Source organism: Heteronotia binoei, chromosome 8 (genome assembly GCF_032191835.1).
Source record: "Heteronotia binoei isolate CCM8104 ecotype False Entrance Well chromosome 8, APGP_CSIRO_Hbin_v1, whole genome shotgun sequence".
Lineage (NCBI taxonomy): Eukaryota > Metazoa > Chordata > Lepidosauria > Squamata > Gekkonidae > Heteronotia > Heteronotia binoei.
The window spans coordinates 103,073,100-103,100,292 of NC_083230.1; the positions used below are offsets into that span (position 1 = coordinate 103,073,100).

The 27,193-nt window shown below is 45.4% G+C and overlaps 2 protein-coding genes across 2 annotated transcripts in view; one reads left to right on the forward strand and one right to left on the reverse strand.

Moving 5' to 3' along the window:
• Positions 1-27,193, forward strand: part of WNT5B (Wnt family member 5B) — a 167,213-nt gene that overhangs the window by 56,350 nt on the left and 83,670 nt on the right. The window lies entirely within an intron of this gene.
• FBXL14 (F-box and leucine rich repeat protein 14) lies at positions 19,476-22,784 on the reverse strand. Its single transcript, XM_060245774.1, has one exon. It carries the CDS (start codon positions 22,671-22,673, stop codon positions 21,471-21,473), a length of 1,203 nt encoding a protein of 400 aa, XP_060101757.1. The 5' UTR covers positions 22,674-22,784; the 3' UTR covers positions 19,476-21,470.

Here is a 27,193-nt window from a genome sequence, read left to right on the forward strand (position 1 = left end):
GGAGGGGGCGGGGACTCACCATGCTTTATTCTTAGAGCTGCACATTGTTTGTACATGTGCAGTGCCAATGGGCAAAGCTGGAACAAGGGCTCAATGAAACCAAGTGGACTCAGAGCATCAGTATGGCACCACTGAAATACCACACAATAGGAGGTGTGTTCTGGCATTCCTTGCAGTGCTGCAGGGAAACCCAGGGCACAATTCTTGGACTACATGCTGCTCTTCAGGGTTGCATTGCAGCCATCCCTTTGTGACTGACACACCAGAGAATCCAGAGGTGTGCTTCTCATGCTGTATATAGTTAGGCACCTGAAGCAGCAAAATAAAAGGATTGTGTCAGTTGCATTGTTTTCCAGCCCCATGTAAATGCACAGGCCAGACACCTGCAGGCAGGGGTAATTTCATAGAAAAAGAGGTGCCAGGGCTCATTAGCACAATTCATTTGCAAAACTAATTTGCATATGCCACACAACCCTGACATCGCCGGAAGGTGTACTAAATTATATCAGCTCAGCATCTACCTTAAAATGCTTCTTGAATTATAATTGTCATAATAAAACCTTACTCTCATCATACTTTTTAAGAACATAAGAGAAGCCGTGTTGGATCAGAAGAGTCCTCAGAACAAAAGTGGATGCAAAAGCATCAGAGACCTTTAATTTAATGAACAACAGAAATGGCCTGGCTGCTTTAGTCAGAAGCCATGCTGTGTGAATAATGATGGTTGCAATGGATTTCCTATTACGTACTCTGTCGTCACTACAGGAGTCAAGAGTTTCTTCAGAGCTTTTCAAAAGATGACACATTCCAGATACTTAGATCCAGGGGTGTAATTCTAGCAGGAGCTCCTTTGCATATTAGGCCACACACCCCTGATGTAGCCAATCCTCCAAGAGCTTACAAAAAAGAGCCTTGTAAGTTCTTGGAGGATTGGCTACATCAGGGGGTGTGGCCTAATATAATAATAATAATAATAATAATAATATTTTATTTTTATATCCCGCCCTCCCCGCTAGGCGGGCTCAGGGCGGCTAACAGACACGGGAGTCTCATGATTCACATTAAACAATAATAGACATGGGAGTCCCGTGATTCATAAAACATAACAATTTAAACATTAATTACAATAAATTATTTAAAATACATAAAAACATATAAACATATAAGATATAAAAATAGGTGCTAAAATGATGTATTTAAGATGGCTAAGTGTCTATTCATTCATTAATCAGGTTCTGTCTTAGTTACCACATGGTGACTCAAAAGCTAACTGAAAAAGAAATGTTTTGCAAGCCCTGCGGAATTGGCTCAGGTCCCGCAGGGCTCGCACCATCTCTGGGAGATCATTCCACCAGCGAGGGGCTATCACCGAGAAGGCCTGCTCCCTAGTGGCCTTCAACCTAACTTCTCTTGGCCCAGGGATTGTTAATATGTTCTGAGAACCTGCTAGAGGTTCGGAGTTCGGAGCTCCTGCTAGAATTACACCCCTGCTTAGATCAATAGAAACCATTTTACCATTCCCTTCCCATTGCCAATGTCTGATCACACCATATTTCAGTGCCTATGTGCATGATGTAAATAATTTGTTCTTAAACCCAACAACGTTGAACAGTGACACCTCTACAAATATCCTTCCTCTGTGCCTGCAGTGTTTTGACAACTTTTAAAGTATTGCTTCTTTAGATGCAAAGTACTTTTGAGCTGTTTCACAGAAATGTTAATGCCAGTTTTTATTTTAAAATAGTAACCTAATAAAAGCAATGAACACCAGCAATGCTATCACTCCACCCCATTAATGTCTTGCCACTTGTGTTTATTTTTGGATGCTCTTCAGTCTTCCTCTTTAGTGAAAGAATGTGCATCTCCTATTGATAATTATGAAAAAGAAGATATAGTTCCCGTTCTTACCTGGATAACCTAGGCTAGCCCAATCTCATTAGATATTGAAAGCAGGGTTAGCCCTAGCTAGTATTTGGATGGGAGACCTCATAATACAAGAGTTGTGAAAAAAATTACCATCTGTTTAATAGCACCAGGATGTCAATTTTATTAATTTTAGAATTTTAATTGTTAAATTAGTTATTGTTTCGAATATTATTGTACTTAATGTATTGATTTAATGCTGTTAGCCGCCCTGAGCCTGCTTTGGCGGGGAGGGCGGGATACAAATAAAATGATGAATGATGAATGAATGAATGTTTTGAAATAAAGGTTACATGGGGTTGTGATTGGTTGAAAGAAGAGACAGTGGCTTAAAATAATTTTTCGGCACCTTCAAAATTGTCCTGCAGTTTTATCTGTCTGGATATTTATACCCTCCTTTTCTCCCCATGTTGTGTATGTGGACTAATGTATATGTTATTGGTTGTGTTGCTGCCTGGCTCATTGGAGTTTTGAGGACTGAGCTTGGGGACTCAGGAACAATGGGCAGTGGGATCCAAATCTCTGCTGCCCTGCTCCAATCAGGAGCCCATGATGGTTTGAATGATCCAATGGCATCCTAGCATGGGAACCTTGAAGTGTATATAATTGACCCCGTTGGCCCAGTTGAGCAGTCTTCTAGTTCAGCCGTTACCATGCTGTAACTAATAAAGAGAGCTATGATCACTGCAACCTCGTCTCCTCCTTGCATTGAACCCACTGTATTATACCCCAATAAGGACCTTAAGTGGATTACATCATTTTCTTCCCCTCCTCCCAGTGTCAGCTCTTCCACTAGGCAAACTAGGCACTTGCCTAGGGTGCTGGCCCTGGATGGGGTGCCAAATTCCTTCCCCGCCCTGCCCCAATCGCTGCTGTCTTCCTCCGTTGCCCTGCCATCGCTTCTCCCCACCTCCTTGCCCTCCCTCCCTGCCCCAATCGCTGCTGTCTTCCTCTGTTGCTGTGAAGGGGTGGCAGGGAGGAAGATTGGGGGGGGAGCAGCAGGTGACACGGCTGCCTGGGGCACTGTGGGCCCTAGGACCAGCCCTGCCTCCTCCACATTATTCTCACAACAACCCAGCAAAGCAGGTTAGGCTGAGAGAGAGTGACAGCCCAAGATTACCCGGCAAGCTTCCATGGCACAGTGGGGATTCAGACTCCCAGATCCTAGTCCAACACTGTAACCATTACAACACCACCAAGTTGGCTAGAGCAGGTAGATCCCAACACTGTATCACAATTTAGCACGGCTAAGGAATAGGATTCAGAGAGGCCACCTTGTGCATGATGCAAAAGGCTATGGCTGATCAGAGCCCAATGACATATGTGACTCTTCTAGGCTGTGATTACACACACTAAGTAATGCACTTTCAATCCACTTAATTCTTAGAGCTGCACATGGTTTGTACATGTGCAGTGCCAGTGGGCAAAGCTGGAACAAGGGCCCAATGAAACCAAGTGGACTCAGACCATCAGTATTGGTACTTTCCAACTGGATTTTACTGTGTGAATTGGCAAAATCCAGTTGGAAAGTGCATTATTTAGCATGTGTGATCACAGCCTTAGTGTTGCTAGTAGCAGCTGGAGTGGGGGAGGATCTGTCAGGGAAATTGTGCAGAGGGGAGGGTTAAGCCTCCTCTTCCTCCTGCACCATAGCTCATTTTTGGCTTTATCTTAATGCTAAAGAAAACTTCAGTGGAGCCAATCATACGTGTTGTTTGCACCTCAGCTACTAGAGTTCTGTGGGGCAGTGTAGCTAGGGTGCAGAGTTGTCCAGGCCTGGTGGTAGCCCTTGATGGTAATAGCATCATCAATGACCAGGAGGCTGCTGAGGCTGGGGGAAGGACTGCATCTCTCCCTCTCATCCTGTGTATCAAATGAGACAGGTATGGTTGCCAGCTGCTGGCTGGGGGGGAGGGATGGAGCCCTGTCCCTTTAATAGAGGCTTAAAGGTAAAGGTAGTCCCCTATGCAAGCACCAGTCGTTTCCGACTCTGAGGTGACGTCGCATCACGACTTTTTCATGGCAGACTTCTTATGGGGTGGTTTGCCATTGCCTTCCCCAGTCATCAACACTTTCCTTCCAGCAAGCTAGGTACTCATTTTATCAGATGGAAGAAGAAGATGATATTGGATTTATATCCTGCCCTCCACTCCGAATCTCAGAGTGTCTCACAATCTCCTTTACCTTCCTCCCCCACAACAGACATCCTGTGAGGTGGGTGGGGCTGAGAGGGCTCTCACAGCAGCTGCCCTTTCAAGGACAACCTCTGCCAGAGCTATGGCTGACCCAAGGCCATTCCAGCAGGTGTAAGTGGAGGAGTGGGGAAATCAAACCTGGTTTTCCTAGATAAGAGTCCGCACACTTAACCAGTACGCCAAACTGGCTCTCAGGCTGAGTCAACCTTGAGCCGGCTACCTGAACCCAGCTTCCGCCGGGATCAAACTCAGGTCATGAGCAGTGAGTTTGGACTGCAGTACTGCAGCTTTATCACTCTGCGCTTAGTGGACTTAATGGGATGTTATTTACCAAGTGATGGTCTTTTAACTTTATGCCATGAAAAATTTCATCTGCCCATTTCCACACATCAGCTCTCTATTGGACAGGACATGTTTCTCCAGGCTTGTTAGCAGCCCTGTTGACAAGCTTTTTATTGATTTTTTATTTCTTACATTACTTATAGTGTGTCTTTCTCACTGGGACTCAAGGCAGATCTCATAGTGTAAGTCAATTAAAAAAAAAAAAAAAACAGCATGGCACATCCAAGAAACAATGCAGTAGGATTTGCATTCTAGAAATTGGGAACTGACCAGAAATCTGAAAACAGAAATGAAGCAAAGCATAGCTAGTCATAAATGCAAAAGCTGTTCTCTAATATTATAGCATTTCTGTGGAATAAAGCTCAGGGTATATTTTCAGTTGCGTTTTTCTATGGCTAAAATGAGTTACAGTCAGCACTACTTGTACCACTTCGCTAGCAGCAGAACAGGATACTGTGTTTCTGGAGAAGGGGATTATATTCCCCCCTCCATCTTTTCTTGGTCTGTAATTAAAGTAATTAAGTTTGCCAACCAGATAGTTAAAACAAGTCCTGTTCGTTTAACAGAAGCTGAAAGTGTAGAAATGAGTAGTTGCAACTTCATAACATGAAGTTAGATACCATCACCCGATAATCTCATGCAGATCAAACTGATAGGAACGGGGCAAATGGGTTCTCTGAATGTGAAAATCTTTCATCCTCTTCCGTGAGTAAAAATTGTTTATGAAACATTATTTATTTTGCATTTCTCATTCTTGAGGGCCCAGTATAGCAACAGCTCTGTGCAGCAATCGCTGTCACAGAAGAATAATGATCTAGATGGAAGTTGCTAGCTGCTGCGCTGGGGAGTCTGGTCTTGATGCGTTTGACTGAAAATGAACCAGGTCTGTGCGTGCAGCTAATTGTGGAAATAATGGTGAGTGAAGGGATGTCATCCCAGAGTCTGGGTTAGGATGGCTGGAAATGCTTTATTTCCATTTATCCAGTGTGGCCAGCTGGTGCTCTGTGCGCATGTGCAATTACAAAAACTCCACAACAATTAAGGCTGCAGCTTTTGAATGAATGGCTCAGGGGCTATAAGTCCATAAATCATTCAGTCCCTTTCTCAGCTGCACCCTTCCTGTCAATATCTGTTACAGTGACTGTTACCACCTGCTCTCCTTCTTCAGCTTGCCTTCTGCTTGTGACACTTCTTCCTCCACACCAGCCTCCTTCTGCAAGCTATCCTTGTAGGCCAGGGGTGGCCAAACTTGCTTAATGTAAGAGCCATATAGAATAAATGTCAGGTGTTTGAGAGCCACAAGACAGGAAGGAAGGAAGGAAGGAAGGAAGGAAGGAAGGAAGGAAGGAAGGAAGGAAGGAAGGAAGGAAGGAAGGAAGGAAGGAAGGAAGGAAGGAAGATGGGGAAGGAGAGGTGGAAAGAAAGCAACTTTAACTTTAAATATATTCTCCAAGCCTCTGGCTGCCTTGGCTTGAAAAAGTGATTTAAAGAGACTTACTGAGAGAAATGCCTTATCCAAGCCAGCCAACAAGGGCAGTGGGGGCTTTGAGAGCCACACAATATGACCGTTTTCACACACAGCTTACCTCGCAGCCACAATCCTGTTCCCTCCGCAGCGTCCGGTTGGATTTCCTACCATCTGCACTTCCTGTAACTCCAGTGCAGATGGAGGGAAATCTGACAGACGCTGCAGAGGGAACAGGATTGTGACTGTGAGGTAAGCTGTGTGCGAAAACGGTATATGTTTGAAAGAGCCACATGTGGCTCCCAAACCACAGTTTGGCCACCCATGTTGTAGGCAAACCCACAAAACGGGTGAGGTGGGCGACAATATGGCAAATGATATTCAATGTTGGTAAATGTAAAGTGATGTAAAGTGATTCACAATGGGACAAAAAAAAAATCCCAGCTTTAAGCTTAGGTTAATGAAATAAAAAGAGCCCCATGGTGCAGAATGCTAAGCTGCAGTACCGCAGTCCAAGCTCTGCTCACAACTTGAGTTCAGGTAGCCAGCTCAAGGCTGACTCAACCTTCCATCCTTCCGAGGTCGGTAAAATGAGTACCCAGCTTGCTGGGGGGAAAGTGTGGGGAAGGCAATAGCAAACCACCCCATAACAAAAAGTATGCCAAGAAAACGTTGGGCGTTTTCGCACTTACCTTTTACTGGCGCGACCACCCTCCTCACGCCGGCGGATCTGCAGGGATTTCGCACCAGAAGCGCCGGCGCAGCCAAAAGAGCCGGCAACTTCCGTCGCGGAGCCAGCTCAAACGGAAACCGCCAAGAAGCAGGAAAACGTTTGAGCTGGCTCCGCGACGGAAGTTGCCGGCTCTTTTGGCTGCGCCGGCGCTTCTGGTGCGAAATCCCTGCAGATCCGCCGGCGTGAGGAGGGTGGTCGCGCCAGTAAAAGGTAAGTGCGAAATCAGCCGTTGTGATGTGACATCACCCCGTGGATCAGTGAGGACTCAGTGCTTGCACAGGGGATTACCTTTTACCTTTATAATGGGGTCTGACCATACTGAGACTGAGGGGACAGCTCAATGAAAGTATCAACCTGGTGTGCTGCAGAGATGAAAAATGTAAGCTCTCTGTTAGGGGATTATTAGGAAAGGGATTGAGAATAAAATGGCTGATATTGCAATGCCCCAGTATAAATCTATGGTACGGGCTCACTTGGAATACTGTGTACAGTCCTGCTCACCATTATCTCCAAAAGGACATTGCAGGGCTAGAAAAAGCACAGAGGAGGGCAACCAAGATGAGGAAAGGCTGAAGAGTCTGGGACTTTTCAGTTTAGAAAAGAGATGGCTAAGGGGGGTGGCATGTAAGGCCGGCTCTACCACTAAGCAAATTAGATGATTGCCTAGAGCGCTGGCCTTTTGGGGGCGCTAAATTGACCACCCTCATGTGACTTGATGTTATCAGTGCGGGGGGGGGGCACCAGAAGTTAGCTTTGCCTAGTGTGCCAGACAGTCTAGGGCTGGTCCTGGGGGCATGAGAGAGGTTTATTTATAAAATTATGCATAAGTTGGAGAGAGTTGACAAAGATAAACCTTTTCTCCGTCTCTCAAAATACTAGAATTTGAGGGCATCCAATGAAGCTGATGGACAGTAGGTTCAGGACAGACAAAAAGAAATACTACTTTACACAGAGAATGATTAAACAGTGGAGTTTGCTGCCAGAGAAGAAGATGAAGAAGAAGATGAAGAAGATATTGGATTTATATCCCGCCCTCCACTCTGAAGAGTCTCAGAGCGGCTCACAATGTCCTTTACCGTCCTCCCCCACAACAGACACCCTGTGAGGTGGGTGGGGCTGGAGAGGGCTCTCACAGCAGCTGCCCTTTCAAGGACAACCTCTGCCAGAGCTATGGCTGACCCAAGGCCATTCCAGCAGGTGCAAGTGGAGGAGTGGGGAATCAAACCCGGTTCTCCCAGATAAGAGTCCGCACACTTAACCACTACACCAAACTGGCTCTCCAGAGGATGTAGTGATGGCCAGAGGAATAAGCAGCTTTAAAAGAGGATTAGATAGTCATGGAGGAAAAGTCTATCAATGGCTACTAGGCATGGTGACTGAGGGGAACCTCCACATTCAGAGGCACTAATCCTTGGAATTCCAGAGCCAGGAGGCAACATCAGGGGAAGGTCTCGGCCTCTAGGCCCTGCTATTGGCTGTCCAGATGTTGGCCACTGTGTGAGACAGGATGCTGGACTAATGGACTATTGGTCTGATCCAGCAGGGCTCTTTTTATGTCTGAATGCAAATATTCTGCTTTTTTACCATGTTTGATTTTTATTATTTGTTCCTACCCCCTGTACCTTATCTTTGTTTTAATCTATATAATGTTAATATGTTTAAAAACTGTAAGGCAGCACACATAGTTACATACTGCACGATATTTCAATTCATATAATATAATTTTCAGTACGTTTAGCCTGTCACGATTAATACTTTTGCTCTGTTTAGATTTCTGCTTTGTTTCAGATGTATTCAATTCCTCATGATTGCATTGACATATTTTGTGATCCACCTTAAATCAAATCAAATAAAGAATCTTTATTAGGTATTTATTACAGATTACATTAACTGATCACACAACATCAAGAAATAACACAAATGAACAATCATAAGCCTTAAAGAAGGAGGGAAAAGGGAATTATCCAAAGTTACTGACAATCAATTCCCAGAACCTCATGGCAGCTAGGAGATACCTAGCTACTTGATTAGTGATATGAGCGTTCTGGTCAGATAGCCTTTCAATTTGTGTTAAGGAGAGCTAATTAAAGTGTTCCTCACCTGAGTACAAGAATTACAGTGAAGAAAAACATGAAATAATTCAGGAGCACTACCTCTACATGGGCAATCTTTCCTTATAAGTTTTCAAGAATTTTGCTGCAAATGACTGCTGAAGGCAAAACATTGAACCTTCTGAGCCAAAAATCTTTGCAGATTAGTGGGGACCTGAGATATAAGAACTAAGCAGCTGGACCCCATAATCTGGCACAATACCATACACAATTGAGGAACAGTGAGAAAGGCAGACTGTAAATAATATACATACACAGGGCTTTTTTTTTGTAGCAGGAACTCTTTTGCATATTAGGCTACACCCCCCGATGTAGCCAGTCCTCCAAGAGCTTACAGTAGGCCCTGTAAGAAGAACTCTGTAAGCTCTTGGAGGATTTCCTATATCAGGGGGGTGTAGCCTAATATGCAGATGAGTTCCTGCTACAAAAAAAAAGCCCTGTACATACATACATACATAAATACTCAAAGAAGAACATTATTGCAGTTCTGTCCCTGGAGAATGACTCAGACCTGGATTGCAGTTGTACAAACTGTTAACCGTGTAACAAGGTAGAGCAACAATTTTGGAGTACCATTAAAGGGCAGAAATGGTCAATTGTTTAGTTTTATGATAATCCTTTTAATACCATGGTGAGAAAATCTGGATTTCTTGCCTTGGGAAATCCAGATTATGCCACCATGGTGGTATCATGCACCGCTGGTCTCACTACAATATAGGACTAGGATTACACCAAATCTGTGCTTGGAGAATACAGTCCACAGGGAAATATACTTTTCAAGCAACTACCACTACAGTCCTAAACAGTTTCACCCTTGCAAATCCAGTGAAGGCAGATTTAGAAGGGTAGAACTCAGTTTAGCATTGTGCTGTCAATTCTGAAGTCCTCAAGTCAGAACTATTCTGGTGCAGTTGGTTTTTAGAATACAGCAATGAGGCTCAGAGCAGTACATACTGTTGGCCCTGTTGTCTTGACTTTGTATTTTAGTCCTTGAATATGTGGACGGATGGAAAGAAGGGAGGGAGGGAGGGAGGGAGGGAGTGCATTTTTCAAGAATTTACTTTTCATTCCACATCCAGTCACCAGTATTGGTATTCATATTCATAAATAATAAATTCATTCTGTTTTAGGTAACAAATATTGGAAAGCATCACCCCTCCCTCCCACACACACATATTCTCTCTTTTCAAACAACAGCAACAAAAAAACCCCTGGATTGGATCCAACCAGCTGTCCCACTGAATCATACTCAGTTACCCACCCATCTTCAGCCCCTTTTGTACATGCAGCAGCCATAGGTTTGGTGGCCAAAGGAGGCCCAGCCCTGTTTGGCTTTTCACCAGCAGAATAGCTGGCTTGGATCTCAATCACTGAGTTAGAACTTCTGATGTATTCAATGTGAAATCACGAACAAAGCTACTTCAGGCTCTGTTTGCATTAGGTCCTGTTTTTACCAACTACTTTAGATTAAGTGTCTTTTTGGAGGGGGGTGGAGGAGAGAAAGGGGGAATGCCATAGTGACATTGCCAAACAAACATGGGAGGAATCTAAGTCCTGGCAGAGGAGCTGAATCCCCACCTCTACTGGCTCCCTCCCCCTCCCCATGTAGCTTTAAGGCTGTAGATTTCCACAGGAAGACCTTTGGCTGGACATTGCAGAGTTGCATTGTGCAGTCATGCCAGCAGCCTTGGCCCAGCGCCAAGAAGACATCCTTAGGGGTCTTCACACATAGTCTCGGGTATTCCAGAAGAGTTTATTGATTATCTTTTCCTTAACAGACAGCAGTATGAAAGAGCAGCTGCCTACAGAAGTGGGCTTTACCGATGGGAGGGAGAGAAGGAAAGCACAAAGGCCCTTCTCTGCTAGATCCAGACTATGCCTGTTTCTGAGACCAGCAGATTTTGTAGAACACATTCCTGTGAAATGCTAGCAGCGAGGTACATGGACTTCTATTCTCAATTCTTTGCCCCCACTCCTCTTTCAAATGCCTTTGACATGACATGTACACGTTCCTTCTTAACTCCTCACTGCCTATCATCTGGTCCATTTTGAAGCATGAAACAACGGTGTACCTTTAGCTACTTTGGCTCTAGAACGGAGGCATGCATGAAGGAAGCAACATCTGCATGGAACCAATTTTTTTTCTTATTTCAAAGATGTAGAAAATACGACTCTGACTTGGATAGCCCAGGCAAGCCCAGTCTTGTCAGATCTTGGAAGCTAAGCAGGATTGACTCTGGCAAGTACTTGGATGGGAGACCACCTTGGAATATGAGAGGTTGGGATGGCAGGGAGCCAGTTTGGTGTAGTGATTAAGTGTGTGGACTCCTCTCTGGGAGAACCGGGTTTGATTCCCCACTCCTCCACTTGCACCTGCTGGAATGGCCGTGGGTCAGCCATAGCTCTCGCAGAGCTGTCCTTAAAAGGGCAGCTTCTGTTTGAGCTCTCTCAGCCCCACCTGCCTCACAGGGTGTTTGTTGTGCGGGAGGAAGGTAAAGGAAATTGTGAGCTTCAGAGTGAAGGGTGGGATATAAATCCAATATCATCATCATCTTCTTCTTCTTCCACCTCTTTAAATATCCTCCATGCCCCCAGTAGGGGTCAGTCACCAAAAGTCACCATGACTTCCAGGTGCGCATGCACGCACACACACACACAGGCAGACACAAAGAGAGAGAGTGAAACAAAACATATTAAAAATACCCGCAGAGATGTAAAACATATGGTGTGATCCAGCACAGCTCAGTTACTTAGAAGACTTAATTCCTACCTTGTGCACAGATGCAATTATGGTACTCTTCACCACTGGGTTGGAATGGCTAGAGAATCTCTAGCACTTGCCAAATCCACACTCACCCCCACAGCTCACCAGAGGTCCCTGGGCCAGTCATTCTTTCTCCACCTAATCTACGTCACAGGGCTGTTGTGAGGACAAAATGGCTAGAGAGGGAGAACACTGCCATGAGCACCTTGGAATGTATTGTTTGATATATATTTATATAGCGCTTTAGTATACTTTTGCTTTGAATTTTCTATCTCAGTGATAGTCACTCTGTATAATCCCCTAAAAGTCACTCTGTATTCCTAAAAGTCACTCTGTTTAATCCCCACATTGCAGATATGGGTTGGGATTGAAAGATAGTGGCTCAAGGCTGCTTCATGACTGCAGCAAAATATGAATTGGGGGTATACTGAGAGATAGCTGCCCACAGGGCTTTTTTTCTGGAAAAAGAGGTGCCAGAACGCTCAAGAGGGAAGTGAAGAAAAAGCACATGGGTGCCCTCCAGCAGTGGAATTCTAGCAGGAACTCTTTTAAATATTAGGCCATCCTCCCCCTGATGTAGCCAATCCTGCAAGAGCTTACAAAAAAAGAGCCTTGTAAGCTATTGGAGGATTGGTTGCATCAGGGGTGTGTGGCCTAATATGCAAAGGAGCTCCTGCTGGAATTCCACCCCTGGCCCTCATGAACTTTTAAACATTTTTTGAGAGTTTTGTTTCTGCAAAGAGGTTCTGGAACTCCGTTCTGCCACTTTCCCCCAGGAAAAAAGCCCTGACTACCTGGAAATACCAGGCCAGCCCCCAGCATCCAGGCAAGATGTCCCAGGTTAGGGTTCAGTCCTCCAAACGCTGGAGCTGCACAACTATTCATTTGAATTTGGCTGCTCACATCAGAATCTCAAGCAAGCTAATGGAGGTTTCTCACAACAGCAGTGTTCAGATCTGCTTCTAATGATATCTAGTGCTATTACAGCAGTTTCACCTTTTTTCTGTGCTTTAACTTTTCCCTGGGGTACTGCTGCTTGGGGCAGGCCAGTGAACAATTTCAAACTAGCAGTAGAAAAGAGCAAGAGTCCAGAAGCTCCTTAGAAATTAACAAAACTTGTGGCAGGGTATGAGATTTCATGAGTCACAGCTCACTTCTTCATATACAACTAGAATGTGAATCCATCTGTCTTTATATCTTGAAGAGTGGAGTGATTTCAGATGTCAAATGACAATAGCAGGTGGATGAGGTGTGATATGCAGAGGGGGTACTAGGCATGGAGAAATCAGCACTAGTAATGAAACATGAAACCTAGGTCTTGATTCAGTCCAGGAGGCTGCGTTGTCTTGAGCGTCATTAATCTGTTGCAATTCAGCAGTCTCTAATTTTGCTTTGAATTTTTTTGTAAGAGAACTGCTACTTCTAGGTCAGCAACTGAATGTCCTGAAGGATCGAAATGTTCCCTCACCGGTTTTTGAATGTTGCAGTTTCTAGTGTCAGACATGTCCATTTATTCTTTATCATGGGGACTGGCCTGTAGAGGGTGGAAGGGCACTGCTAACACCTGATGGCATAAATTGCATTTGAGGATGAGCAATAATAGGAACCTGAGGTCATATGGCTGATGTTGCTGGGTCTTCAGATGGTGTTGCTGGGATCTATGTGTGTGCAAAGTTGGCGTCTTGGTTTGTTGCACTTGCAGGCCTTGATACCAGAGTCCATGTTAAAGTTAAGTAGTTTATCGTTGCGGATGAGAAGTTGTTTTAGTTAGCAGGCTGTCTGTAAATAGACACAGTGTCCGTGTAAGGGAAATGTCACCGTCCAGCATATATGTTGAACTGGCTTCATTCGTGAGCTGTGCGTGATGTGCTGTTCTGTTGCCATTGTCTTTGGGCTTTGTCTTGTAGTAACCCATCCCTGGGTGGTTATTCTGACCTTTCCAACCATCTTGCTCACCATAGCAGGAAGAAATTGTAGTTGCAAAAATGCTTGCTGTAGATCCTTCAAGTGAGTATCTCTGAGGAGTTGGAGAAGATGCAACTATAGCTTAGGTCTCTTGGCTATAGACAGTGGATTGTTTGATGTGGTTGGGAGCAGTGTTCTCTCTAAGGTGAGTTAGCATGAGCTAGCTCGATTTTTAGACTCCAGCTCACATATTTTTGTCTTAGCTCAGGAAGGATGACCCCAGAGCACACTACTTTATGCAGTAGCTCACAACTTTAATACCGGTTGCTCACAAAGTAGAATTTTGCTCACAAGACTCTGCAACTTAGAGGGAACATTGGTTGGGAGATAGCTGGAGGCAGAAGTCCAGAAAAGGGCAACTAGAATGATTAAAGATTTGGAACACTTTCCTTATGAAGAAAAGTTAAAATGCTTGGGATGCATGGGATGGAGAAAGTAGAGAAAGAAGTACTTTTCTCCCTTTCTCACAATACAAGAACTTGTGGGCATTCAATGAAATTGCTGAGCAATCGGGTTAGAATGGATAAAAGGAAGTACTTCTTCACCCAAAGGGTGATTAACATGTGGAATTCACTGCCACAGGAGGTGGTGGCAGCTACAAGCATAGCCAGCTTCAAGAGAAGAATGGATAAACATATGGAGCAGAAGTCCCTCAGTGGCTATAAGCCACAGTGTATTGTTGGAACTCTCTGTCTGGGGCAGTGATGCTCTGTATTCTTGGTGTTTGGGGGGGGGGGGTAAAGTGGATGAGCTTCTAGCCCCACTTGTGAACCTCCTGATGGCAATTGTTGTTGTTGTTTTTGGCCACTGTGTGACACAGAGTGTTGGACTGGATGGACCATTGGCCTGATCCAACATGGCTTCTCTTATGTTTTTGTGCTGATCTATGAGTTTCCAGTATGATGTATTCTTGGTGCTTGGGGGGAAATGGTGGGAGGGCTTCTGGTGTCCTGGCCGCACTAGTGGACCTCCTGATGGCACCTGGGGTTTTTTGGCCAATGTGTGACACAGAGTGTTGGACTGGATGGGCCATTGGCCTGATCCAACATGGCTTCTCTTATGTGGTATTTATGTGTCCCCTGTGTATCCATACTGTGCCCAAGAAGTTTATTTCTTGTGTAGAGTAATTCATAGATTGATGGTCAGGTGGAAGCGACTCATGAAAACTTATACCCTGCCACAAATTTTGTTAGTCTTTAAGGTGCTACTGGACTCTTGCTGTTTTCTACCACTACAGACAGACTAACAGTTACCCATCTTGATTGATTTCAAACTAATTAAATTCCCCCTGTACTGTACGCTGTACTGTCAAACTGAGTCATACTTGGGAATTCTGCATTGCCCCACATGTCTATTTAGTAGCAGCAGCTGGATGTTAAATTCCCTCCCTTATTCAATCAAGAAATAATGTAAGAGTTCTCCTTTTGATTGAGAAAAACAGGAGAATAGAGCATGCTGCAGTAAAGTATGATAGCATAGTTGAGACAGTTTGAGATCATAGTCAATATTTAGTTGTTCTTAAAGATCCCATGTCAATATAACCATATTATAGCTGCAATACCATGGTTTTCTTAATGTTCCTGCAAGGGTGAAGTGCAGACATAATTCCATCTTGGTTCTGATTCAGAGGTAGAAAGCTGGTAAATGAACAGTTAATGCATAAGATTTGTACAATTTAAATGCCAAAAAGAAAGCAAACACAAAATCCAGCAATTGCCGCTGTCATTGACTAGAATGGCCTTTGTAATAAATAAAACAGAGGTCTCTAATCAGCTGCATAAATAATTTATTGACAGCAGAACTGAAAATATACAGATAAATAAATTAAATAATAGGTCTAGTGTTCAAGTTTTTATCCAAAAAATATTTTGGCTTTTTTTCTGTGGCATGGACTTTAAGTCAATCTGTACTACTTCTATGCTGTGTAGTCCTCATTTCCCAGTTTTTTAGTGGTCTTAACTTCTTTCTTGTGCCACAACATATAGTAAAGGCTTCCAAAGCTGGTCAACAGCTTCAGGAATTGCTTAATCAAGCATTTTCTTTTGGATGTTTATAAATGGTATTAACCTTATTTATTCACATGAGATGTGGCAAATCTATCATTTGATTACTTCCTAGAATAGGTTCCAGGCAACTGTACTACTGAGTTCTGGAACAGAGGAGAAACGGAATTTCCTTTGGTCTTACCATGTCCTCTCACTTGTTTATTCCCTTGTGGTCTATACTCCTTCTAGGAAACTTCCTTGTTGATTGAGAAGTCCATTCATACCCTGGGTGGGTGAATGTAAAAAGGTAAAGGTAGTCCCCTGTGCAAGCACCAGTCGTTTTCATGGCAGACTCTTTTACAGGGTGGTTTGCCATTGCCTTCCCCAGTCATCTACGCTTTCCCCCCAGCAAACTGGGTACTCATTTTACCAGCCTCAGAAGGATGGAAGGCTGAATCAACCTTGAGCCAGTGACCTGAACCCAGCTTCCGCCGGGATCAAACTCAGGTCATCAGGTCGTGAGCAGAGCTTGGACTGCAGTACTGCAGCGTTACCACTTACCATTTGTGGAAAGCAGATTAACATATTGCCAAGTGGATACTCCACTGAGTCTACTCTGTCCTGACCTGGATGGCCCAGGCTAACCCAGTCTCATCAGATCTTGAAAACTAGGGTTGGCCATGGTTAGTACTCCAGTGGGAGTCCACCAAGGAACTCTAGGGTTGCTATGCAGAGGCAGGCAATGGGAAACCACCTCTGTTTGTCTCTTGCCTTGAAAACCCTGTGAGGTTACCATATGTCAACTGCAACCTGACAGCTCTTTCCATTATCATCTTCTTGTTCTCATGCTACTTTCTGATGGCAAAATTCTCACTCCTTGTCAGGAAGTTACAGATACCTGCTTTACCAGGAACTCACACCCATACACACCATGTTACCACTTGGGAGCTGGCTACCATCCAAATCTGTATATACATATACCTTAAGCATTGCCAATTTGCAAACAAACTTACCCAACCACTAGTCGTACTTTGAAGCCTTGATTTGAATGCATCTGCCTATAAGCTTTGATGTGCATGCATACTTCTTCAGATACAGGTACAGGTGCACTGGATCTGACGAAGTGTTCATGCACACAAAAGCTTATACCTTGAATAAAACCGTTGGTCTCCAAGGTGCCACCGGACTCCAGCATTGTTCTCTTTCTTCAGATCAACACAGCTACCTGCTTAAATCTGCCTTCCACAGTTAGGCGGGTGCAGCCAAAGAGGGCTTTCTCTGTCATGACACCGAGATTATGGAACTTTCTCCCTAGCGATATTCATCTGAACCGTTCTGTACATATTCTACCAGCAGCTGTAATTTATTTCATCTGTTCCCTTAATAATCCCATCTCATGTTTTTAATTGATGTTTCTCTTTCTGTAAATATATTGGTTTTAAACTTGTTTTATGTTTTTATGCTATTCTGCTTTTAGTTGCTAGATGCCTTAGTGGCCCTGACTGAGCTGCAAGATGAGACATAAATCTTTTAAATAAAATAAACTAATTCACAAGTAAATTCTGTTGAATTCTGTGGCTTATTCCCAAGTGTGCTCAGGATCACACCCTGTGTATAATGGTGGCTTTTCTAGAAGTGTATCTTTTTAAAAAAATAATGAAAAAGGGCAAATACTTCTGTGAAGAAAATAACTTTCAGCTTTCAGTTCTGAGTGTTTCAAGGAAGTCTGGTGAAAAGTTACAAGGGTTTTTGATCTTGCTGATGCTGTGCTTATACATTTATGAAACACAGACTTTGATAACAAAATACATGCTTTCTTTGGCTTCAGCTATTCAGAAAGAAGAGGCTTGAGTCAGAACTTCCTGTTCTGGAAGTCTGGTGTAGTGAATAGAAACGTTCTCCTTGATCCTGAGACCTGGGTTCAAATTACTGCTCAGCCATGAACTCATGAGGCAGCCATGTGCAAATCTGCCTCTGCCCCACATGTAAGAGGAAGTTACTTAAATTGTAACATGTTGCTCCAGTTGAGCCTGGTGCAACAAATAAGGACCTAGCGTTCAAAATGAATGATTTAAATGGCTTTGTAGTGCGTATAAACCATTAACTAAAAACGTACAATAGCTGGTGCTTTTAAATACAATTGCAGGGTAAGAAAAGTTTACTTTCAGGAAAACTTTGAAAGGAAATGGCTATCAGTCTGTTGAGCGACTGACAGCGCTGCACCCAAATACAATAGCAGTGTATTTCAGCAGGAGGTATGCTTTATCAACTGATGTTAGAAATATATTTGTTTGCTGGCTATTTTAAGGGAAACTTGTCTCTAGTATTCACATATTGTGCCTGCTTGTCAGGAATTATTTTAATAGGGTTCAAATACTCTTCGGTCACTAAGCTGTTCTAAAATTTTTAATACAAGGCAAAGGGGCAAAAATAGAAGCAGGCCTCGTACCTCCCTCTGTGCAAAAGAAGATAGATGTAGTGTCAGGCTCAATTAGATCCAATTGTGCTGGCTTTTGCCAAAGAGAACAATGTAGCTTTTGTGACCCACTCCCAGCAGAAAGCATGAAAGGTTTTTAAATAAAAACAGCAATGGTCGTTTAGGTACTGGTTTCCTCTCGAGGGCACAGTGGAGGCCCAGTAAAACATTACTCCGACTGCAAAATACAAGGGTGAGTTCCTCCTCCCCTTCCCACCCAAGGCAGAAATATCACGATTCTTTCCCTCCCTTCTGCTAAAACATGAGTGCATTGCCTGTACTTCAGTTTGTCAATGTGCACTGGAAGCATGAGGGGAAACTGCCACTGTAGATGATGCTACAGCTAAAACAGCATGCAGTCCTTTGCTATGACTAACAGTTCAACATACCTGAAGCAGACAGCAGTAGAGAGAACAGTTGGAATGGAGCAGAGTAGCCTTCCGACAGCCACTGGAAGTGCTTGAAATGCAAATGTACAGGAACTCCAGACCATCCCCCACCCCTGCCCTCCACATGGAGGAAAAGCAGCTTAAATACAGCCAGGCCTGGAGAGGAATGTTAAAAAGAGGGAAAGAACTACCCCTCCTCCCTTCCATAGGGACCCTCACACAGCAAGATTCAGTATGCATGACTGAACAAGCAAGCAAGCAAGCAAGGACAGCTCCTCTTTTAACTTTCCTGAACAATGGCTCCAGCTCCTTCCACCATTTCACATACTCTCTACCCCCCTCCTCTTTTAATAAGAAAAGACGGGACAGAAAGCTGTGCTACATGACTTAGCAGCTTTGTTTTATGCACTCTAAATCTTTCTTCCCCCTAACGATTATTTTAAAACTAAGCAGAGCTTCTAAAAAACCCCAATCAGTTTCTGCACAAAAGTTACAGATTGGCACAAAAAGATACCACTTTAGACAGTTTTTTTTAACATCCACATTGAGCTTTTTACTTAAAGTTTGGGTGACACAAGCATGCTTTTCTTTCTGTCCCCCCCCCCCCCCCATTTAAACAGTTCATTTTTTTGTGCACTTGTACAAAACTGAAGTTTGGCCTACTAACTTTGCCTAGGAAACAAAAAGCTTGAGATTGCCTTATTATTCCCACCATCTGTATATTTTCACCCTCCCTCTATTACATCAGCAGCAACTGGCCCAAAACTGAACTGAAAGTTATTACTGGACAGGTTCAATTACAAATTACACCTTAAAAAGACTGGATAAGTTAGGATTCTGATCTGATCTGTCCCTCAAATGGAACCAGTTGCTATGAACTTCTGATTTTGAAGTCACTCAGCCTCCAGTGAATGGACAAAGGCTTCCAATTCCTTTGATTCACTCAACCAAATTGCTCATTGACAGAGAGGACAACAGCTCTGTAAGCTGCCTCTTCTCACAACTTTTAGAATGATATACCTGCCTTTTAAAAGACAACACAGATGCAACTTTTTTTTCAAAAACATACTTCATATTTCCTCTTTTATTATATAAATATCAGTTTAACCTTTTACTGTAAGAATATAAAATGTTTTAAGAGGATCTTTATTTTTATACAAATTCACAAACAGTACATTTAATCCATGATGGGGTTACGTGTCTGAGCTTGTCTAAATTCCATGGCCTACAACTGTGGAGGATTTGAAAAATCTGCACAACTACCACTTCTTTCCCCCCATCATTTGCATTTTCTTCAACACAGTCCTCTTCCTCCTTTTAAAGACAAGTAGTCAAGAACTAGCTTTATTTTAATGTCAGAACAGAAACACACACAGATGAAACTGGGCTTTTCCTATTCATGTTACAACAGCAAGTCAGCCTTCTGCTGCACTTCTGCTTCCACACAGGACGCTTCATACTTGACCTCGGTAATTTGAGAGAAGGGTAGGTGGGAATTTGCATATATATAGTTAAGAAACTTGAGTTTCCATTTCACATTTCTTTTAAACATTAAAACCCATTGATCAGTTTGGATGTTCACGCTACACTTGTTTGTGCTAGAAGAGCAGACATGCAAAAGCACTATTGGGTCCCCAAAACCTTAGACAAGGAGGGAGAGGCACAAAGATAGTGTAGGTGGAACACCCAGAGGAACCATCCTTCTCCTCCCCCCCTTCCTGCCCACGCCCCAATCACAAACCCCAAGGGATATCATCTTTCCAGTCTAGGCACAAAAGTATTTCAGTCTCAGAATCTTTCTGGGGGGGGGGGGGAGGGATAATGGGGGGGAGCAAAAAACAACAACGAGGTAGCCAAACATTTATATAGAGAGAATATATTCAGCAGGAAAAAAGGGTACTAAAAAATTTCACAAGAACAGCCACTTCAAATGTCTTTAAAATTATATCATGTTAAGAAAATGAACACCAAAGAGAGGAAATGAATTTTAAAAGGTGATATCAGTCAAGTTTAAAGAAGGGCAAGAGAAGGATGCTTTGTAGTAGGAATTTTGTTATGTATTTCTAAATTTAAAAGAAACAGGTCAGTTTTTCAAATTAAAATACGGTCCAGTTGTTCCTACCCTCCCTCCCCCTCCAAATAGCTGGCTATATTGGATCTGAATTATTAAAAAAAAAATGGAAGGAAAGGAGAGGGAAATGGCAGGGAGGGTACTGTTTGGAAAAGGGGATTTCTGTAGAGATTTAAATTATTCTTAATGAACAGTAAAGGAACGATGGTGACAGAGTACGTATGTTGGATACAGCACAAAATGGGGATGAGGAAGAAAAACTGTGGTTAGATGCTCCCCCACTGCCCTCCCCAAACAGCAGTGAGCAGAATGATTGCATTTTAGTTGATGCTCTAATTACTGCAGTGTGTCAAAGAAACATCACCTGCTCTAGGAGAGAAAGGTGTAAAGGGTGTTCCTGTTTATAGCCTCCAGAATGGGGGGGGGGGGCAGTAATTCTGGCCCAGTATCTGAGAAAGGATGAAGAGAGGTAGAACGATATCTACAGGCTGCCTAAGAAAGGGCTGGCTGACTATAAATAGCATAGTGGGAGTTGGTGCACAACACAAGCATAATGGAAAGGGGTTAGGAAAGAAAGAGAGAGACTTATGTGCTTGCCCAATAAAGAGCGGTTGGGGAGTTAAAACAATAATGGTCTAAGTTAAGTTTTCTTCTTCCATCCCTAGTGCAGGGGGGGGGAGGGGAGTGGAATCAGATTTGGAGAAAGGGGCTGTATTCATCCCCAGTGCATAAAAGATTGAGAAGCTGCATTCCCAATAGAAAAGGTAAGGGCAGTGATACTGTATCCATCCACAGTGAAGGCTGATATAGAGTGCAGTTGTCTCCCTCCAGTGCAGGAGAGGGAATCATGAAAGAATGGTGGGTTTCCCTCTTTCCCACCCCCCCTGCTGGGGCAGGTGCCAGACTGGCAGGCAAGCAAGTACTGAGGATACTTCCCCCCCTCCCTCCCTCCCTCCAGTGCTGGAGGTGCATCCCCCTTTCTCCTCCACTGCAGCAGTCAGTCAGCAAGTCCTTCCGGAGGGGTGAGGGGTCTCCGGGCCGTCCCCTCCTCTCACCTGACCTTCTCGCTCTCAGTCATTTGCCAGAGTCCTAAGTTGAGCACCTTGAGGCAGGGAAGTTGAGTGATGCGCTCCAGACCCCGTTTTGTGATGCGGGTGCAGCCGTAGAGGTCAATGCCAGTCAACTGACTGAGATGCTCTGCAATGAGCTCCAAGCCCTTGTCGGTGATCCGTACGCACTGGCCGATGTTGAGAGTGCGCAGTCCGTGCATCTGGCGCACCATGCGGTTGATGCCCTCGTCGCTAATGTGGCAGGAGCAAAGGGAGAGGGAGCGCAACCCGTCCAGGCCCTGTGCAATATAGGCCAGGCTCTGGTCCCCCACTTTGTCACAGAAAGAGACATCCAAGCCAGAGAGGCGCAAGCTGCCCATCGCCAGGTGCATGATGCCCGTGTCACTGATGTTGTCACAGGAGCGCAGGTTGAGGGTGCGCAGGCTGCTCATGTGCGACAGGTACAGCAGTCCCGCGTCAGAGATCCCCCCACAAAAGCTGAGGTTGAGCTGGCGCAGGCGAGTGAGTCCCCGGGACAGATGCTTGAGTGAGAGGTCGCTGAGCTTCTGGCAGTCCTGCAAGGTGAGTTGCTCCAAGCCCAGGCAGCCCTCCGCCGCGCTGCGGGTCATGCCGGCCAGGTGCCCGATGCCCACGTCAGAGAGGTGTCGGCAGGAGCGCAAGTTGAGGCTCTTGAGGCGCTGCAGGCCCCAGGCGATGAGCAAGAGGCCCGTGTTGGTGATGTTGCTGCAGCCGCCCAGCTCCAGCACCTCCAGGCCCTTGAGGTACTGGGCAATGCGGCCCAGGCTGCTGTCGGTGATCTGTTTGCACAGGCTCAAGTTGAGAGAGCGCAGCGAGCCGATCTCGGCCACGAAGGCGTGGCCCAGCCCGTTGTCGGTGAGGTTGTAGCAGCCGCTCAGGTTGAGGCTCTCGATCTCCGCCATGCCCTGGATCACGTAGCTCAGGCTGCGCCGCAGCGACAGGATCTGCACCCGCCGGATGCCCCGCGCCGCCAAGCTGGGGAAAAGCGAGGGGTTGGCTCGCCGCAGGTGCAGCTTGGCCTCCACGCCCCGCCACACCGAGCGGTGGTAGGCGGCGTCCCGCCAGGCCGTGCACACCTGCGCCACCCGGCCCTTGTCCCGCACCTCCAGGTAGCCGAAGATCATGGCCAGCAGCTCCGGGAACAGGCACGAGATGTGCGTCTCCATCGCCCGGGCCCGGCTGAGCTCTGCGCAGCCACCCGGGCCCGGCCACCGCCGCTCCCGCCGGGGTCCCGCCGCCCGACCCAGCCTCCGAGGCGCAGGGGCAGCTCCTTCGCCGGCCCAGCTGCAAGGCAAGGAGGAGGAGGGAGGGAGAGGAGACGAGACGAGGAAGAAAGAGTAAGGAAGAAGAGGAGGAGAGGAGGAGGAAGAGAAAGGAAGGAGAGGAGGAAGAGTAAGGAAGAAGAGGAGGAGGAGAGGAGGAAGAGAAAGAGGAGGAGGAGGAGGAAGGAAGAGGAGGAAGAGGAAGGAAGGGGAGGAGGAAGAGGAAGGAAGGAGAGGAGGAGGAAGACGAAGAAGCGCCCTCTCGGACGCCGCTGCTGCAGCTGCCGGCTCGGGCCTCACATCGGCAGGCGAAGAAAGGCGCTGGAGTGGAAGGCGGCCGGGCCTGTGGCGCCTCCTCGCCCGCCCGCCTCTCTCTCTCGCTGGCTGCTTCTCTCTCTATCCGCGCCGCCACGCCAAGCAGGCCGCGCCGCCGCCTGGCTGCTTTCCCGGGGCGGCCCCGCGCCGCATCGCGCCCAGCCCGGCTTCCCTCCTCCTCCTCCTCTTCGTCCGCGCCTCCTTTGTCTCCCGGCCGCCGCTTGTGAGCCAGAGCCCGCCGCCGGGCGCAGACGAGGGAAGGGCGCGCTGTGGAGGCTCCGCCGCCGCGCTCGGGATCCGCCTCCCCCTCTCTGCACGGCAGGCTCCGGCTCGCGCGCTCCCTCCTCGCTGGCTGCCGGGCCCCGGCGCCGCGCTCAGGCCGGGCGGGGGAGGGGAAGCGACGGCGAGGAGCAGACGACGTTGGCTGGGCTGGGCCGGGCTTGGCGACGCCACCTCCCCGTGCCGCCTGCGCAGTGGTATGATCCGGAGCACTCCGAGCCGTCGCCCTGGCAACAGTCCCCCCTCCTCCCCGTTCTCCCTCCCTCCTTTCTTCAGGCCAGGAGGGTTAACCCTTGCGCCGCTGCAGGGTTAGGGTGAGCTGCTCTTCTTAACCAGTGTTCCCTCTAAGCTGATAGATCCAAGGGGGCAGCCGTGGTGGTCTGAAGCAGTTGAACAAAGCAGGAGTCAAGTGGCACCTTTAAGACCAACCAAGTTTTATTTAGAACGTAAGCTTTCAGATGCTAAAAGCACACTTCTTCAGACGAGGGGATCAGGTACAGTCTGAAGAAAGCTTACGTTCTGATTAAACTTTGTTGGTCTTAAACGTGAAACTTGACTCCTGCTTTGTTCCCTCTAAGCTGAGTTAGTGTGAGCTAGCTCAGTTTTTTAATCTCCGGCTCACACATTTTTTTGTCTTAGCTCAGGAAGGATGACCCCAGAGCACACACATTTATGCAACAGCTCACAACTTTTAATGCCAGGAGCTCACAACTTTAATGCCGGTATAGCTGACAAAGTAGAATTTTTGCTCACAAGACTCTGCAGCTTAGAGGGAACATAACCAATGTTCCCTCTAAGCTGAGTTAGTGTGAGCTAGCTCAGTTTTTCAGCCTTCGGCTCACACATTTTTTGTCTTAGCTCAAGAAGGATGACCCCAGAGGACACAAATTTATGCAGCAGCTCACAACTTTTAATGCCAGGAGCTCACAACTTTAATGCCAGTATAGCTCACAAAGTAGAATTTTTGCTCACAAGATTCTGCAGCTTAGAGGGGGCATTGCTCGTAACCTGTCTGAGGGCTTCCCTTTAGCAAGAAGCGCTTGGAGGAAAAAGGGGGGAGGGATGTCTTGTCTCTCTCTCGCGGTGCTGACTGTGGGTTGAGCTGTCAGGTTAGGGCGAGGGGGCATCTTGGTTGCTAAGGCGACCCTCCCGCGTTCTGGGGAAGGTGCCAATCGCGCACCGGGGGAGGGAGGGTGTGCAAGCGAGGCCTTTCCCTTCCACCTCGACCACCCCCGGGTGGCCTGGAGGAAGGTGAGGAGGGGCCGGGAAGTTATTTTTAGTAGGTCGTCGAGCTGCCGAAGGGGAATTTCTCCCGTCATCCCGCATTAGCTGTCTTCTTTTGCGATGGACTTGAAACACAATAACGTGAGGCTATTTCAGTAAGTGCCAGAGTATTGAATGAAGGGATTGAGTGACGTGATGTTGAGCAGTCGGTCTTGAGGAGGAGAGAAATTATATGAGGCAGATCAAACTTTGCAGTGGAGTTCAGTGGGGTTGAGGGAACACACACAACTCAAGGGTTGTGGCTTATTCCGTAATGAAAGGGTGTACCTGGGCTCTTTGTGTTAAATCAAGAGTGCCGCTGCTTATTGCTTCACAGGAGCGGCTCTGAATAAAAATGCACAATTATGTCATTGAATAAACAGCAGCCTTGTGGCACTTTCATCTCCAAGGTAGGCACCACAAGACTCCTTTTTATTTTTATTGCAACAGCCTAGCAGAACTATCCCTTTGGAAGTTACTACCGTGGAAGTCAATCAGTGAATGTAAATGTGGGTGCAATAATTCCATTCGAATTGCCTGCTCCTCTCATCCCTACTTGGACTTGTTGAAACTAGACTTCTCTCACTGTTTGATTTGCCAGAGATCTCTGGACTCAAAACCTGATAACGTTTGCAGGCTCCTGTGTCATTTTATGAGCAGACATATGGCTCAGACTCAAATTGCCTAGGTCAGATTTCGGCACTGTCTTCTTGAGGTGGGGATTTTACCAACTTTTTGCCATGTATGACTGTTCACTGTGTCCCAATATCCCCTAAAATCTAATTGCAGACAGGGTTAATTGCATTTCATCAGGAACTAGTGAACAGGAGAGTAATCAAAAGCTTCTCCACACTATGAACTCAACTATTTCCCCGTACATACTAGTGATAGTTTTCACTAATGACAAACATGAACCAATAATTGATCCAGTTGGGCAGCCATGTTCGTCTGAAGCAATAGAAGAAAGCAGGAGTCCAGTAGCACTTTTAAGACCAACAAAGTTTTATTCAGAATGTAAGCTTTCATGTGCATGCACACTTCTTTGGACGAGGAAGAAGTGTGAAGACGTCTGAAGAAGTGTGCATGCACACAAAAATTTACATTCTGGATAAAACTTTGTTGGTCTTAAAGGTGCTACTGGACTCTTACTTTGTTCTATGAACCATTAATGTTAAAAAAAACCACTATGCTGCTCAAGATACTGCTTTTCACCAAAGCCTACCTGTGTGACTCATTGATTTTCTCTGTCTTGTGACCTTCTGTTCTACCCTGCCTTCACAGAGTTTCACACTTTCCCATGTTTTTCTCCCTGTGTGGTAGGTTAGGCTGAGAGAATGTGACTGACTCACAGTCATCCAGTAACCTTCATTGCAGTGCGTGGTTTGAACCCAAGTTCTGGCCTGACTTTCTACCACTACACCACACTAGCTGTTTATTAAAATGGATTTCAGAATATTCTGTTGATTGTGGGCCCACAAAAACAGCGATGTCCCAAATGGTAATTTTCACAGTATGTGTGTGATCATTTGGTAAGCATTCATCTGTGTTGTTCTGTCAAATGGTGCGGAAAATCTTATCTCACTTTTGCATCTGGCCAGGAATTTTAGGGAAGCAGGAAGGCAGATTCTCTTTGTCACTTGGCAAAATAGTACGGACAACTGCCTCACCCTAAGTACGGTAGTTACATTCATAACATGGTAAGTGAATGGTTGTGTTTATTCAGCCTATGAAATTAAGTTGAAAATTGTTTCAACAATGAGTCTTTGCTAAATGATGCTGACAACATTATGCTAATCTACTCAGGACAAAAGTTTCCAATGCCATTTCAAACAAAGTGCTTGAAAGGTATATTTCCTCTGGTCTAGGACTCCAATTTTAAATACACTTACTAGGGACAAAGTCCCATGGACATTAGCGCCATCTCTTCAGGGAATTATGTGATCACTTTTCCACTGGATTTTACAGCAAAAGCATAACTACCTAGTTTTGATTAATACTTAATTTTGAAGTCTGTGATCTTAGCAGAGCATAGATCAAACATTCTGAATAAAGTTTAATGAACTCTCACGAATTGTTACTAAAGGGGAAAAATTTACTCCATAGTCCCACTATTTCATCCAGAAGAGCAAGGCGAATACTAATGTAGTATATTTTTAATAGTGGTATCAGCTGATTGGATTACTTAACTAAGACTGCAATTCTGTGCAGGATTACTAAGGAGTAAGTACCACTGAATTCAGTAGAACTTACTTCTGGACAAACCTGTTTAAAATTACACTGAATGACAGTATCTTTAACATTATCAAAAGAGCTCTATGGAAGTTGGTTATTAAAGTTTTTCTTTAGCCTGTAAGGCTACAGTCCTAAGCATGCTGCACTGAAATTCCCATGGCATCTGTGAAGAGTGCATATTTGCAAAGAGTGACATACAGGTCCTAAGCATTCATGTCTCTGTTATATGTCTTTAACTCCATCATAGCATCACAGTTGTGTTGGCATAATACCAAATTTTGTGGTTTTGTGCTGGCCTGCTTATTAGGTATTAATATGCCCAGCCCCATGGCTTT

Coding starts and splice junctions, on each gene's coding strand:
- FBXL14 (XM_060245774.1), bottom strand. CDS start 22,673: ATGGAGACGCACATCTCGTGCCTGTTCCCGGAGCTGCTGGCCATGATC.